The 16068-nt window shown below is 43.4% G+C and overlaps 1 protein-coding gene across 1 annotated transcript; it reads right to left on the bottom strand.

Moving 5' to 3' along the window:
• Window positions 1-14898: 14898 nt before the first annotated feature.
• LOC110333388 (protein arginine N-methyltransferase 1-like) lies at window positions 14899-15867 on the bottom strand. The gene is made up of 2 exons (XM_021214989.1): window positions 15460-15867; window positions 14899-15164 (listed from the first exon to the last, which is right to left on the bottom strand). Exons 1-2 carry the CDS (start codon window positions 15856-15858, stop codon window positions 14925-14927), a joined length of 639 nt encoding a protein of 212 aa, XP_021070648.1. The 5' UTR covers window positions 15859-15867; the 3' UTR covers window positions 14899-14924.
• Window positions 15868-16068: the final 201 nt, after the last annotated feature.

Raw genomic sequence — 16068 nt, 5'->3', positions numbered from 1 at the left:
CATCTCATCAGCCCTTTTTTTTTAAAAAAAAAAAAGATTTATTTATTTATTTATTTATTATATGTGAGTACACTGTAGCTGACTTCAGACACTCCAGAAGAGGGAGTCAGATCTTGTTACGGATGGTTCTGAGCCACCATGTGGTTGCTGGGATTTGAACTCTGGACCTTCGGAAGAGCAGTCGGGTGCTCTTAATCACTGAGCCATCTCTCCAGCCCTCTCCTGTATTTCTTTATGTGAGATATTAATGCCCTTCTTAAAGTCCTCTACCTACATCATGTGGTATGCTTTTAAATCTGAGTCTTGCTTTTTGGGTGTGTTGGGGTATCCAGGACTGGCTGAGGTGGGTTTTTGATGATGGTGAGTGGTCTTGGTTTCTGTTAGTAAGATTCCTACGTTTGCCTTTCGCCATCTGGCAATCTCTGGAGTTAGTTGTTATAGTTGTCTCTGGTTGGAGCTTGCTCCTCCTGTGATTCTGTTAGCCTCTGTCAGCAGTCCTGGGAGTCCAGCTCTCTTCTGAGTCTCAGTGATCAGATTTCTCTCTGCAGGGAAGCTCTCCTCTAGCAGAGAAGGTGCACAGAGGCCTGGCATTCAGATCTGCCTCCTTGCTGAAGATGTAGGCCCAAAACGGGGCCTGTCCCAGAAGATGTGTTGCCTCTGCAGTTTGCACACCTGCACAGGCTAGCCACCGAGGGACCCTGGACACAATATGACTCTCTCACCTGCTCTGGCAGACAGAGCCTTCCCGGGTGGCCACCTTTCCTCTGGCGGGGAAGGTGCCCAGATATCTGGAACCCAAAAGAGGGTCGGTCCCAGAAGCTAGATTGTTTCTGTCTGTCCCAAAGGTGTGTAGCTTCTGTAGTCCACACTCTCCAGGGCAGACTGGAGCCTGGGCGAACCAAAGCAAAGATGGCTCCCTTACCAGCTCAGGCAGTGAGAGCACTCCCTGGCAGACACCTCTCCTCTGGCAGGAATGTGCCCAAATGTCTGGAGCCAGAACCAGTGTCTGTCCTGCTGCTTCTGCAGTCTGCCCTCTCCCTGGCAAGGACCCGCGCCTGGGCGTACCGGAGCAAAGATGGCTCCCTTATCATGGAATAATTTTTAATAAATCCTTGTTTTTATTTAAGTATGTGTACACACACACACACACACACACACACACACGTGCGCACAGGAGTGCACATGTACATGCATACACTTGCATGGGAGAGAGACAGAGACAGAGATATGCTTGTGAATTCAAATGTTCATGGAGACCAGGCAGAAGCCTTAGATCCCTTGGAGCTGAAGTTATATATGATTGCAACCCACCTGATGTGGGTGGTGGGAGTCACACTTGGATCCTCTAGGAGACAGCAAGTACTCTTAACCTGACCCATCTCTCTTGCACCATACTGGGATAGGTTAAAAGAATGACTAATATATAGATAGATAGATGCTTGATGAATGGATGGATGACAGACAGACGGATGGATGGATGGATGGATGGATGGACAGATGGATAGATGACTGGGCATGACTATTCTAGTAGGAAAGGACTATAATAGTGAAGTCCATCTGGGAAAGTACACGTCACTTTAGGCATTGTAAACAAAACAAATTTAATCACACAATGAATTGGTTACACACATGTTGGAAAGCTTAAAAGACAGAATGTAGATTCTGGAATCACTCAGAAATTAATAACATATAAGCAGAGAGAAAGCATAGCTCAGTGGTTGAGCATTTGTCTAGTATGCATGCGGCCCTGTTCCTAGAAGTTGTAATGTTACCAAAGACTGAGCTGGCATGAGCAGCCCCCAGGGCTGTTGCTTGGTCACCAGAGGGAAGTCTCACCCTACTAGTGTCAGAGATGTGGTAGTTGGAACCTACTGTTTCACATATTGAAGAGCTGGGGGAACCAGAGAACAGGAAGGAAGGCTCCCATAGTTACGTAGTCCAGTTCTCCATTAGTGCTTTTGATTAACACACCTGTCAGGAAGCTGGCAAAGGAGACTGAAAAATGGAGTTTTCCAGTCTCAGTCCCAGACCACAGAGCAGAAGATAGAATCATCTCTGTGTTCATTCTCATAACAGTGGTTACATGATGAACTTTCTGGGTGACATTTATGCATAATCTTCCCTTGACATTTCATACCGTAGTAACAACCTGTGAGATATAACAATGCTGTGAGATATAACAATCTTCCTTACAGATAAAGAGGCAATCTAAAAGGCAAGTAACAGAGTCCTCACAGTCCTGTCCCCATCTCAGATTGTTGTAAATTCCTCTCCTAACTTTTCTCCTAATGCTACTATATTTCTGTATGCCAGAGATGAAATTATAAATAGGTAGCAACAATGAAGCTTCCATAAAACATTGGGTCGCTCCAGAATTCTATTAAGCTAGGTGCATTAGTTCTTTTGCTGTGAAGTAAAGTCTATGGACAGAACTCATGACTACAACTAAGATAATTCCAGATATTCACAAACAGGAATGCTGCCAAGACATTGCCAGCGAGAGGCATTTCCCATCCAGAGTAAGGGTCTGTTCCAACAGATCCTTCTGACAGCTTCTACCCTTTAGAAAAATGCCCAGTGGAGTTACCCTGCCTGCAGGTGGCTCTTACAATTGTACTTAGTGTATGTCTCTGCCATCAGCAGATTAGGCATTCTGTGGTGCTGCAGCATAGTTTAATGTGGTGAGGAAATGGCCATATCTGGAGCCATGCATGGGGTGCCAATGTGAGCATATTGCACATGGGCCACTGAGTAAGCAGCAGAGGGGCTAGAAGAGTGACAATACTCACAAGCAGAGTGCACCCTTTATACATCTGATTATTGAGAACTTACTGAAATTGTCACTGAGTGAATAATCACATATGGTAGAAATAACTTCTCACTCAGAGCCCTTTCTGAGTCATGTACCCGCCCCCACAACATTTCTCCAGTTTCCATGAGGGCTCCAGAGATGTAGAAAATGCCAGGATTTTATTTCTAAACCAAAAGAGTTGCTGCTTCTTGCACTTCCCACCATTGGGAGTATCTATAGATTCTGAATATCTATAGATTCTCAGTGTGGTGAGTGTGATGATTTGTATATGCATGGCCTAAAGAGTGGTACTATTAGGAAGTGTGGTCCTTTGGGAGTGGGTGTGTGCTTTGAGACCCTTGTCCCAGCTGCCTGGGAGCCCGTCTTCTAGCAGCCTTCAGAACAAGAGGTGGAGCTCTCAGCGCCTCCTGTACCATGTATGCTTGAACTCTGCCTTGCTCCCAACTTGAGATAATGGACTAAACCTCTGAACTTTTAAGCCAGCACCAGTTAAATGTTGTCCTTATAAGACTTGCTTTGGTCATGATGCCAGCATGGGCAGCTTTGCTTTGCTAGGACCTGGGCCTCCAAGGGGACAGTCACAGGCTGAGTCTGGTGCTTTGCTAGGACCTGGGCCTCCAAGGGGACANTGCTTTGCTAGGACCTGGGCCTCCAAGGGGACAGTCACAGGCTGAGTCTGGTGCTTTGCTAGGACCTGGGCCTCCAAGGGGACAATCACAGGCTGAGTCTGGTGTGTAGTTGGAACTTCAGGCTGCAGGACTTTTGTTCTTGTGGGAAGGAGGCCTAGCCATGACTTAGAGCTCAGAAATGGAAATCAGCCCAGAGGATACTCAGATCATGAATGGGTTAGGACTATGCCTGGCAGAGGTCACCTGGGTAAGAAGGCATGACTGTCTATACAGCCACAAAGGGAATCCAGCAGAGCTACTGCCGTCACCTCTATGCAAGCGCAGCGTGGCCCGTGGAAACAGTAATTAAGTGGGCAGCTGGGCTCTCTTCCACGGCTGCCAGCCATACTGATTGGCACTGGAAAGCAGGAAGGCAGCCCACCCTGTCTCCTTTAAGTGCCAGCTGGCAAGGGAGTCTAAGAGGGGAAGCTCAGAGAGCTGCTTCAGCCTCAAGCAGGGAGGGGGTCTGGAGCTGAGACAGCAGGGAGACAGCAGAGACAGCAAAAGCCCTGAGTCCCACACCAGTCCTGGAACTCACAAGATGACAATCCTAAGAAGAAACTTGGCCGTTCTTATGAGCTTGCTCAATTTAACAAAGGAGGCAGCATCACTGGCCATAACAGGTAGGTAGCTCTGGACTAGCAAAATAGCTTGGCCAGGAAAGAGAAAGTCTGAGGCCTGAGTCTGCTCTCCACACTCAGGTGGGAAAGCGCCATAGAGCCAGGCGTAAGAAGATGATGGCTTAGTGGGGAAAGGTCATGGGCACCAAGCCTGACTCATCACGCTGAATCCTCAGAATCCACATAGGGAGAGGAAGAACTGAATCCTGAGAGATGTCCTCTGTCTTCCACACCTGCTCAGACACTTAAAAAAGGAAATGAAACAACACGGAATAATGTAAAAACAAAACTCCAAATATAGTGTATAGTGAAGCTGCAAAAGAAGTTTGTCTGCCTTGAAATATGTCATCCTGGCTGCACATTCCATACAGATAAAATCATGAATGAAGGGAAAGCCATGGCATCTGTGCATGGTAGACAGGTTGGATGTCACCCACCGGGCCAGACAGGGACATGTGCTCAGTAGACAGGCTGGCTGTCACCCACTGGGCCAGACAGGGACATGTGCTCAGTAGACAGGCTGGGTGCCACCCACCGGGCCAGACAGGGACATGTGCTCAGTAGACAGGCTGGGTGGCACCCACTGGGCCAGACAGGGACATGTGCTCAGTACACAGGCTGGGTGCCACCCACCAGGCCAGACAGGGACATGTGCATGGTAGACAAGCTGGGTGTCACCCACTGGGCCAGACAGGGACATGTGTTCAGTACACAGGCTGGGTGTCACTCACTGGACCAGACAGGGACATGTGCATGGTAGACAGTCTGGGTGTCACTCACTGGGCCAGACAAGGACATGTGCTCAGTACACAGGCTGGGTGCCACCCACTAGGCCAGACAGGGACATGTGCATGGTAGACAGGCTGGGTGTCATCCACACGGCCAGACAGGGAAAATTCCATTCCACCAAATACATTTCTTTTAAGGTAATGGAGGGGCTGAGATGGCTCAGGGGTTAGAAACCTTGCCCTGTTTGTTTCCCAGCACTCATATAGGGTGGCTTGCTCTGTCTGGAACTCAAACTGTGAGGATCCAGATGCCCCAATCTGTTCTGAGGGCAGCAGTATGCAAACTAACATACTGACAAGCAGTCAAGCACATATTCATAAAATAAAGCAAACAAACAAATCTTTAAGACAACGGATGGCATTTTTTGTTTGTGAGATAGTGTTTTATTATGTAATCTACAGTGACCACAAACTTACTAAGCAGACAAGGCTGACATTGAACTCACGTTTCTCCTGCCTCAGCCTCCTGAGCATATTCCACAGCACCTGAAATCAATGGAGGAATTCTCAAAACAGTTACTAGCCACAGTTGCTGCTCACTCTGGATAAACAAAGCAATGCCAGGAGCTTATATGCCTCAGTGCCTAAATGCCTCACAGTCCCACAGCTGAGCTCTCACACCCACTGTTTTTAGCTACAAACTGCTCATGCATTAAAAGTGTGCCAGGTGGGAACTGGAGAGATGGTTCAGCAGTTATGGGCACTAACTGCTCTTCAGGAGGTCCTGAGTTCAATTCCCAGCAACCATGTGGTGGCTCACATCCTTCTGTAATGGGATCTGATGCCCTCTTCTGGCATGCAGATGTAAATGCAGATAGAATAGTCATATAAAATAAATCTTTTTTTAAAAAGAGATACTTAAAAACAAAACCACTGTGCTAGGTGGAAAAAAGTGGTGAGTGTAGAGAGAAGCATTGGATGGTGCAGTCAAGTGGAAGAGGTGCTGGAAGAAAGAGGACTCAGAAAGGAGGATTTAACTTAGCTGCCCTTCCAAGTGCCCTCCATGGCGACAGAAAAGCATTATGGATGGATGGAAAGACGGCTTAGAAGTTAAGAGTTCTTGGTAATTTTGCAGAGGGCCTGGGTTTGGTCCCTAGCACCTATGTTGGTAGCTTACACCCAACTGTAATTGCAGCTTCAGGGAAATCTGACAGCTTCTTTTGGCCTCTGGAGACACCTGTGTATGTGAGCACATACCTACACTCAAATACACAGAGATAATTAAAAATAAATCTGAAAAGAGGAGATAGCATTTTATTTAACTTTTATTTATTTTATTACTTTTCATTTCTTGCAATCCATTGGTTACCCTCTACCCAGCCCACCCTCCACAGTTCTTCATCTCATTCCTCCTCACTGCTGCCTCCAAAAGATGTCCCACCCCCACTCCCCAGCACCAGGCCTTACCACTCTCTGGGATCTCAAATCTCTTGAAGGTTTCGTGTGTCTTCTCTCACTGAGGCCAGATACGGCAGTCCTCTGCTGTATATGTGTCAGGGGCCTCATATCAGCTGGTGTATGCTGCCTGGTTGGTGACTCAGTGTCTGAGAGATCTCAGGGGTCCAGGTTAGTTGAGACTGCTGGTCTTCTTATGGGGTCCCCCTCCTCCTCAGCTCTTTCAGTCTTTCCATAATTCAACCACAGGGGTTCCTGGCTTCAGCCCTTTGGTTCAGTGTAAGTATCTGCATCAGTCTCAGTCAGCTGCTTGTTGGGTCTCTCAGAGGACAGCCATGCCAGGCTTCTGTCTGTAAGCACACGATAGCATCAGTAATAGTGTCAGGCCTTGGGGCCTCCCCTTGAGATGGATCCAAAGTTGGGCTGGTCACTGGATCTCCTTTCTCTCAGTCTCTTCTCCATTTTTGTCCATTCCATTCTCTTAGACAGGAACAATTCTGGGTCAGAGCTTTTGACTGTGGGTTGGCAACCCTATCCCTCCACTTTATACCCTGTCTTTCTGCTGGAGGTGGGGTCTACAAGTTCCCTCTCCCCACTGTCTGGCATTCATCTAAGGTCCCTCCTTTTGAGTCCTGAGAGTCTCTCACCTCCCAGGTCTCTGGTACTTTCTTGAGGGTCCTCCCAACTCCCACTACTTCCCCTCAACCTGAGGTTGCATATTTCCATTCCTGCTGGCCCTCAGGGCTTTACTCCTGATTCACACCCCCCCAATGCCCGGTCATGCTCCCCCTTTCTCCTCCCCTCTCCCCCACCCAGGTGCTTTCTTCTCCCTCCCAGGTGGGATTTAAGCACCTTCACTTGGGCCCTCTGGCATGTTAACCTTCTTGACTTCTGTGGATTCTATCCTAGGTATTCTGTACTCTTTTTTTTTGGCTAATTTCCACTTACTAGTGAGGACAGACCATGCATGCCCTTTTGGGTATGAGTTGCCTCACTCAGGATGATATTTTCTAGTTCCATCCATTTGTCTGCAAAACTCATGATGTCCTTGTACTCATTAGCCGAATGTGTAAATGAACCACATTTTCTGTATCCATTCTTTCATTGTGGAACATCTGGGTTGTTTCCAGTTTCTGGCTATCACAGATAAGGCTGCTGTGAACATAGTGGATGTGGTATGTTGGAGCATCTTTTGGGTGTATGCCCAAGAGTGGTATAGCTGGGTCTTCAGGTAGATCTATTTTCAATTTTCTGAGGAACCTCCAAATTGATTTCCAGTATCTGGTTTTATGTTGAGGTTCTTGATCCACTTGGACTTGAGCTTTGTGCAAGGTGACAAATATGGATCTATTTTCACTTTTCTACACACCAACTGCCAGTAAGAGCAGCACCATTTTTTGAAGATGCTTTCTTTTTTCCATTGTATATTTTTGGCTTCTGTGTCAAAGATCAAGTGTCCATAAAGTGTGTGGTTTTATTTCTGGGTCTTCAAATCATTGATCAACCAGTCTGTCTCTGTGCCACTACCGTGAAGTTTTTTTTATCACCGTTGCTCTGTGGCACAGCTTGAGGTCAGAGATGGTGATCCCCCAGAAGTTCTTTTATTGTTAAGAATTGTCTTCACTATCCTGGGTTTTTGTTTGTATATGAAACATATGAAATTGAGAATTGCTCTTTCTGTGTCTTTAAAGAATTGTGTTGAAATTTTGATGGGGATTGTGTTGAATCTGTAGATTGCTTTTGGTATGTTGGCCATTTTTATGTTGTTAATCCTACCAATCCATGGGCATGGGAGACCTCTTCATTTTCTAGGTTCTTCTTTCTTGAGAGACCTGAAGTACTTTTCACACAGATCTTTTACATGTTTGCTTAGAGTTACCCCAAGATATTTTATATTGTTTGTGACTGTTGTGAAGGGTGTTGTTTCCCTATTTTCTTTCTCAGCCTATTTATCATTTGTATAAAGGAAGGCTACTGATTTGTCTGAGTTAATTTTATATCCAGCAACTTGCTGAAGTTGTTTATCAACTATAGAAACTCTCATAGAATTTTTGGGGTTGCTTATGTATATTGTCATATCATCAACAAATAGTGATACCTTCACTTCTTCTTTGCCAATTTGTAACTGCTTGATCTCCCTTTATTCTCTTATTGCTCTAAGTAGAGCTTCAAGTACTATACTGACTAGGTAGGAAGAGTGTGAGCAGCCTTGTCTTGTCCCTGTTTTAGCGGGATTGCTTTGAGTACCTCTCCATTGAGTTTGATCTGGGATGTGCCCTTGCTGGATAGTGCGTTTTATCGTGTTTATGTACGGGCCTTGAATTCCTGATCTCTCCTATACTTTTAAGGTGAAGGGGTGTTATATTTTTTCCAGTGCTTTTTTCAGCATCTAATGAGATGATTGTGTGGTAATTTTCTTTGAGTTTGTTATATGGTGAATCCCATTAATGGATTTTCATCTATTGAATCAACCTTTCACCTCTGGGATGAAGCTCACTTGGTTGTGGTGGATGATGGTTTTGATGTGTTCTTTGGATTTGATTTGCAAGAATTTTATTGAGTATTTTTGACTCCATATTTATAAGCAAATTTGGTCTGAAGATCTCTTTCTTTGGAGGGTCTTTGTGTGGTTTGGGTATCAGAGTAATTGTGGCTTCATAAAATGAATTAGGTAGTGTTCCTTCTGTTTCTATTTATGGAGTAGTTTGAGGACCTTCTTTGAAAGTCTGATAGAATTCCTAACTAAAGCCATCTGGCCCTGTGCTTTTGTTTGTTTGTTTGTTTGTTTGTTTGGCTAGGAGGTTTTTAATGATTTTTTCTATTTCCTTAGGGTATATCATCCTGTTTTGATAGTTTACCTGCTTTTGATTTAAAGTTTGTACATTGTATCTGTCTAAAAAAAAATCATCCATTTCATCTAGATTTTTTCAGTTTTGTTGAGTAAGGGCTTTTGCAATAGGATCTAATGATTTTCTGAATTTCCTCAGTTTCTGTTATGTCTCCCTTTTCATTTCTGATTTTGTTAATTCGGATACTGTAGCTATGCCCTCTGGTTAGTCTGGCTAAGGATTTATCTATTTTGTTGATTTTTGCAAAGAACCAACTTTTGGTTTTGTTGATTCTTTGTATTGTTCTCTTTGTTTCTATTTGGTTGATCTACTCCTCTTGGGTGTGTTTGTTTCTTTTTGTTCTGAGGCTTTCAGGTGTGCTATTAAGTTGCTAGTGTAGGATTTCTCCCATTTCTTTCCAAGGGAACTTAGTGCTATGAATTTTCCTCTTAACACTGCTTTCATTCTGTCCCATAAGTTTGGGTATGCTGTGTCATCATTTTTATTGATTTCCAGGAAGTTTTTAATTTCTTTCTTTATTTCTTCCCTGACCAAGTTTTCACTGAGTGTTCAGTTTCCATGGGAATGTGGGTTTTCTGTTGCTTTTGTTGTTTTTGAAAACTAGCGTTAGTTAGTCCATGGTGGTCTAATAGGATGCATGGGATGTTTTCAATCTTCTTGTATCTATTGAAGCTTGTTTTGTGACTGATTATATGGTCAATTTTAGGGAAGGTACCATGAGGTGCTGAGAAGGTATATTCTTTTGTTTTAGGGTGAAATGTTCTGTAGATATCTGTTCAATCTATTTGGTTCATAACCTCTATTAGTTTCACTGTGTCTCTACTTAGTTCCTATTTCAATGACCTGCCCATTGGTGAGAGTGCAGTGTTGAGGTCTCTCACTATTATTGTGTGGGGTTCAATGTGTATTTTGAGCTTTAGTAAACTTTCTTTTACAAATGTGGATTCCCTTGCATTTGGGGCATAGGTGTTCAGAATTGAGACTTTCTGTTGGTGGATTTTTTCCTTTGATGGATATGAAGTGTCCTTCCCCATCTTGATTGATAACTTTTGGTTGAAAGTCTGTTTCGTTGGATATTAGAATGTCTAGTCCCACTTGTTTCTTGGGACCGTTTGTTTGGAAGACTTTCTTCCAGCCTTTTACTCTGAGATAGTGTCTGTCTTTGTCATTGAGGTGTGTTTCTTATATGCAGAATAATGCTGGATCCTGTTTGCATGTCCAGTCTGTTAGCTTGTGGCTTTTTGTTAGGGAACTGAGTCGTTGATATTGAGAGATATTAAAGACAGATGATTGTTAGTTCCTGTTATGTTTGTTGATATAGGTGGTATTATGTGTATGCAATTCTCTCCTTTGGTTTTGTTGTGAGATGATTAATTTATTGTATTCTCTTTGATGTAGGTACCCTTCTTGTGTTGTAGTTATCCTTATAGAATTCTCTTTATGGCTGGATTCATAGATATTGTTTAAATTTGGTTTTGTCATAGAATATTTTGGTATGTCCTTCTACAGTGATTGAGAGTTTTGCAGGGTATAGTAGCCTAGGCTGGCATTTGTGTTCCCTTAGGATCTGAATGGCCTCTATCCAGGCTCTTATGACTTTTAGGGTCTCTGTTGAGAAGTCTGGTGTAATTTTGATAGGTCTGCCTTTATATGTTACTTGACCTTTTTTCCTTACAGCTTTTAATTTTTTTCTTTGTTCTGTGCATTTAGTGTTTTGATTATTATGTGACGAGAGGATTTTCTTTCCTGGTCCAATCTATTTGGTGATCCATAGGCTTCTTGTATATTCATGGCCATCTCTTTTTTTAGGTTGGGGAAATTTTCTTCTATGATTTTGATGAAGACATTTTCTGGTCCTTTAAGTTGGGAATCTTCACTCTCTTCTATTCCCATTATTCTTAGATTTGGTCTTTTTGTTGTGTCCTGGATCTCCTAGATTTTTTAAATATTTTATATTTTCTTTGACTGTTGTGTCAGTATCATTAAGATATCTTCTATGCCTGAGATTCTCTCTTCTGTCTCTTGTTTTCTGTAGCTACTGACCTCTTTCTTAGGTTTTCCATTTCCTAAGGTTGCCTCCATTTGTGTTTTCTTTATTGTTTCTACTTCAATTTTTAGGCCTTAGACTGCTTTGTTCAATTACTTCACCTGTTTGATTGTGTTTTCCTGTATTTCTTTAAGGGATTTGTTTCCTCTTAAGGGCTTCTACCTGTTAACCTGTTTTCTTATTTTTTTTTTCAGTGACTTATTTATATTCTTCTTAGGACTCTATTATCTTCATGTGATAGGTCAGCATCCTGGCTTTCAGATGTGTTGGGTATCTAGGGCTTTCTTTGGTGGGAGAACTGGGTTCTGATGGTGTCAAACAATATTGGTTTCTGTTGCTTATGACGCTTGCCTCTCACCATCTGGTCATCTCTGGTGTTAACTGGCCTGGGTGTCTCTGTCTTGAACCTGAGTTGGTGCAGATATCCTAGGAGACCTGTGACCCTGGCTGTAGTAGATCTCCTGGGAGTCCTTCAGACTGTGGGGTTCTTCAGAGGGGCATGCACCCTGATGATCTGTTGACTTGGCTGCAGCAGATCTCCTGGGAGGCCTTCTAATAGTGGGGTCTGTTGCTCTATGTGCAGCAGATCTCCTGGGAGGCCTTCTGATGGTGGGGTCTGTTGCTCTATGTGCAGCAGATCTCCTGGGAGGCCTTCTGATGGTGGGGTCTGTTGCTCTGTGCAGCAGATCTCCTGGGAGGCCTTCTGATGGTGGGGTCTGTTGCCCTAGATGCAGCAGATCTCCTTCAGACTATGGAATCTTCAGGGGGGCAGACAAGCACCAGTGGAGGGTGCAGGCTGGAAGGGATGTGGAGTTTGAGCAGACAGGGGCATTTTAAAGAAAGACATCCAACGTCTCTAACTGTGTTAGAGAACTTAATCTTACAAGGATTTTGGGAAATTTTATAATTTATATTAATTATAATAGGTGAAATGATGCAAAGATTATTAAAGAAACAGGTTACCTACCTTTAAGTCTTCTAGGCAACCAATATTCATAGACTGATGGATGATGTATATGATATATGTATATGTATATCCATAAATGATAAACAGATGTAAACAGATGGCAGATAGGTATATAGATGATTGACAGATACTTAGAAATTAAGATTTTTATGAATATTGTTCTATAAAAATGGCTTCATGGGTATACCACTGTTATGTAATCTCTTTCTTGCATATGTGCCATGTGTGTATGTCTCAAGCCAATACAGACAAATGTAACTCATTTGTCTTAGTTGACATGGAGGATTTTATGTCATGAAAGCACTATGTCTTCACCACTTATCAGTCATTGTTTATAGCTATTTGTCTCAATAAGCCACAAGGTGAAAATGTCTATACATGTTTAATTTTATGTGTTAGTACCTTTATTATGTGGTAGGTTCTTACACTGAAGCTGAGGATACAAAATGTATATACTTTGCTTTATCGCTGTCTAGAAGCATATGCAGTTTTATATTTGCAATACTGCTTGGTAGTTCACTTAGAAATATTGCAACCCTAAATCCACATATTTCATCATGACTCCCAAGTGAATACACAACCTCTTCCATGCCAAAAATAATTTAAAGTGGTTTATACAATTACCAGATACTTGACACATTTTCAAATTTCTCCCAACTACCCATTATAGCTTTTGTTCTGGTCTGGATTAAAGCTAGATTAACATGCTATATTTGATTTTGGATATCTATTGGCGTTTGCCTCCTGTACAAAGGAAGAGTCTATCCAGGTGTTGTTTTTAATGAGAGCATTTGATCTGGCCAAGGTATCTTCTATTACGTATAACCCTACGAAGCTCTCTGATTATCCGGCCCACGGTACCACTTAACTCCCTCTTCAATTCCAGTGTGTGTTTAAATTTAGGGACTTCTTTATCTGCAAACTGCATGCTTCTGATAGGACTAAGAAAATGAAATGCACATGAGCCAAGTGTTCAGTAAGTATCTACTTTAAACCTTTATACTAGAGGTAACTCCAGTCAGCATTGTAGTGTGGTACATTTCTACCCATAATTCTCCTTTCTCAAAGCTCCTCTGTGGTTCATTCTTCTTTTAATTTTTGCCAATTTGATTGTTTTGGTTTTTTGGGGGTTTTGTTGTTGTTGTTGTTTTGGTTTTTTTTGCTTTCTTTGTAAATGGTTTATCTATTTTGTGTTTTCTTGCCTGCTAAGAAAGTCCATCAACTAGAGGGCTGTACATTTATATGGCGTTGTATTTTTGTGTTCTGTATTTGGACAATGTAATTCAATTCTGAATACAAAGCTCACATTCTATGCAGGTAAAATAATATCAGTTTCTTTTTCATCCTTGCAACCATACAATGAGGAGGTGTCACAGGCAAGATATGACTTGGGCACATGGCTTTGTCTGTCTTGGGCTAATTCATACTTGTGCTTCAGAACAGTGGTGGAAAAGTCAGCACCCTTCCCATGGCCTCCTCAACCCTGGCAATGGCAGTCACTTCCATTGGTGAGACATTCATATAACATCATTAGATGATTTCCAGTTGGACAATCACTGTCCAGACATAGCATAAGGGTGCACAGCCATCTCTGCCTCTCCTTTGCTCTATTTTTTTAAATTGGATATTTTATTAGTTTACATTTCAAATATTATCCCCTTTCCTGGTTTCCCCTCTGCAAACCTGCTATCCCATCCCCCCTTACCCTGCTTCTATGGGGGTTACCCACCCACCCATCCACCCACTCCCGCCTCACTGCCCTAGCATCCCTCTACACTGGGCATCAAGTCTTCACAGGACCAAGGGCCTACCCTCCCATTGATGCCAGATAAGGCCCCTTCAGCTCCTTCAGTCCTTCCCCTTACTCCTGCAATTGGGGTCTCTGTGCTCAGTTCAATGGTTGGCTGTGAGCATCCACATCTGTATTGATCAGGCACTGGCAGAGCTTCTCAGGAGACAGCTGTCTCAGGCTCCTGTCAGCAAGCTGTCCTATTTCTCTATGGGCTTGCTTGTCTTTTCCTGTCCTGTGAACAGGATTTCCCTGTATGTGTGAAAGACTGGCATTCATATACACTACATCACACTACGTTTTTGTGCTTCTGTTTTATTATTGGTTAGATCCTATTTAGTATCTTTTGCTACACAGTATTACAGTTCTTAGATTTTACCTTCATTTATTGATTTTTGTATTTTGTATTTTGAAACAAGGTCTCATATATCCCAGGCTAGCCTAGAACTTGCTATGTAGCTGAGGTTGGCCTTGAGCGCCTGGCTTTTCTACATCTATTACCCAAGTGTCTTGATTACAGATGTGCACCAGCACACAGGTGTTTTGTGATTACAGGTGCTCACCAGCACAGCTGGACCTCTTTTTTTCTCCCCTACCTAAGAAGTTACTCCTAAAATTATGCAAATAATGTTGCAAATTTCTTCTGGAATTTCTTTCTTTCTTTCTTTCTTTCTTTCTTTCTTTCTTTCTTTCTTTCTTTCTTTCTGTTTTTTTTTTTTAACTGAACTACCCCACCCCCCCAGGGCTGGTCATCTGAGGATTTATTGGCATAAACTCAACCATATAAAAAAATAAGTTATAAAAAACACAGTAATGATGTACCCTCCCATCCCCCAAGCCCAGCCCCTGAGCCCCCTTCTGCAAGAGGGCCAGTCTGGCACAACCTCCGCATATCCAATAGTCTGTGGAACAAGAGAGCTCACATAGCTGACCCGTGAATTCCAGATCAATGATAAAGTCCAAGTCATGATTGTTTTTGGCGTTGGGCCTCATTCCAATGTGCCAAAGATCTCCTCGCCAGTTTTTACTGTTAGGTAGTCCTCCATGTAGAACACAGTCTGCTTCCAATGTGTGTACAGGGACTCGGGACTGGTGGAGAAGCCAGTCCTCTTGTGGCTTTGGGTGAACTTGATGTTGAAGTAGGCCACCAGTGCATGCACATAGTCATTCCTCTTCACTTGCAGGCAGGAGGAGGTAAAGGTTAGGTCCTCCACCCTGACTGTGTAGATGTCCACTTCCTTTATGAGGCAAGCATTGGTGACCAGCTGCTTTGGGTCCACCACATTCACCAGGGGCTCCTTGATGGCCACGTCTTTAATGCAGGACATATCAAAGCTATATACATTCTCCCACCAGTGGATCTTGTAGTCTTTATACTGCCAGTCCTCAATGGCTGTCACATACAGGGTGGCCCAGTCTGGGAAGATGAGGCCATCGGGTGCCAGACACTTGTCATGAACGTGCAATATGGTGTTGAGCATGGACTCAGAAGAGGCTATAATCCATCCACTCGCTTCTGATGATGTCCACTTTCTCCACAGGCAACTCCACCTCCTCCACCTTTCCCTTGATGATGGTTGTTACATGATCTAACTTGTAGGCTTTGACAATCTTCACGGCATAATCAGAGATACTGGAACACGCAATCCCAATAACCTTGTGGGCCCCCACCTTGGCAGCGAACATGCAGAGGATGCCAGTGCCTGAGCCCACATCTAGCACCACCATGTCTTTGAAGAGATGCTGGTTGTGAAACATGGAGTTGCGGTATGTGAGGGTACGTACCTCAACCTTCAGCATCTCCTTGTGGATGCCAAAGTGGGAATAGGAGTCAAAGTAGTAGTGTTTGGATGTCATGTCCTCAGCGTTAGGCTTCTCTCTACTTTCTGCTTGCCCACAGGAAACCTCCATGATGCAGTTCATGTGGACTTGGCTGCCACCATCTTCACCTGAGTCCTCTGGGATCCAAGAACACATCCCCACACTTTTTTCCTCTTCTGGAATTTCTATTATTTAACTTTCTACACCTTAATCAATCTGGATTTTTTTTTATGTTATGCCGATTAAATTCTAGGTTTGTTTCCCTCTACTTGGATAGTACCTGGATATCACTGCTTATTAAACAAGCTACAT

The sequence above is a fragment of the Mus pahari genome, chromosome 15, assembly GCF_900095145.1.
Source record: "Mus pahari chromosome 15, PAHARI_EIJ_v1.1, whole genome shotgun sequence".
NCBI classification, from domain to species: Eukaryota; Metazoa; Chordata; class Mammalia; order Rodentia; family Muridae; genus Mus; species Mus pahari.
This window is presented reverse-complemented; position numbering and strand designations above follow the sequence as displayed.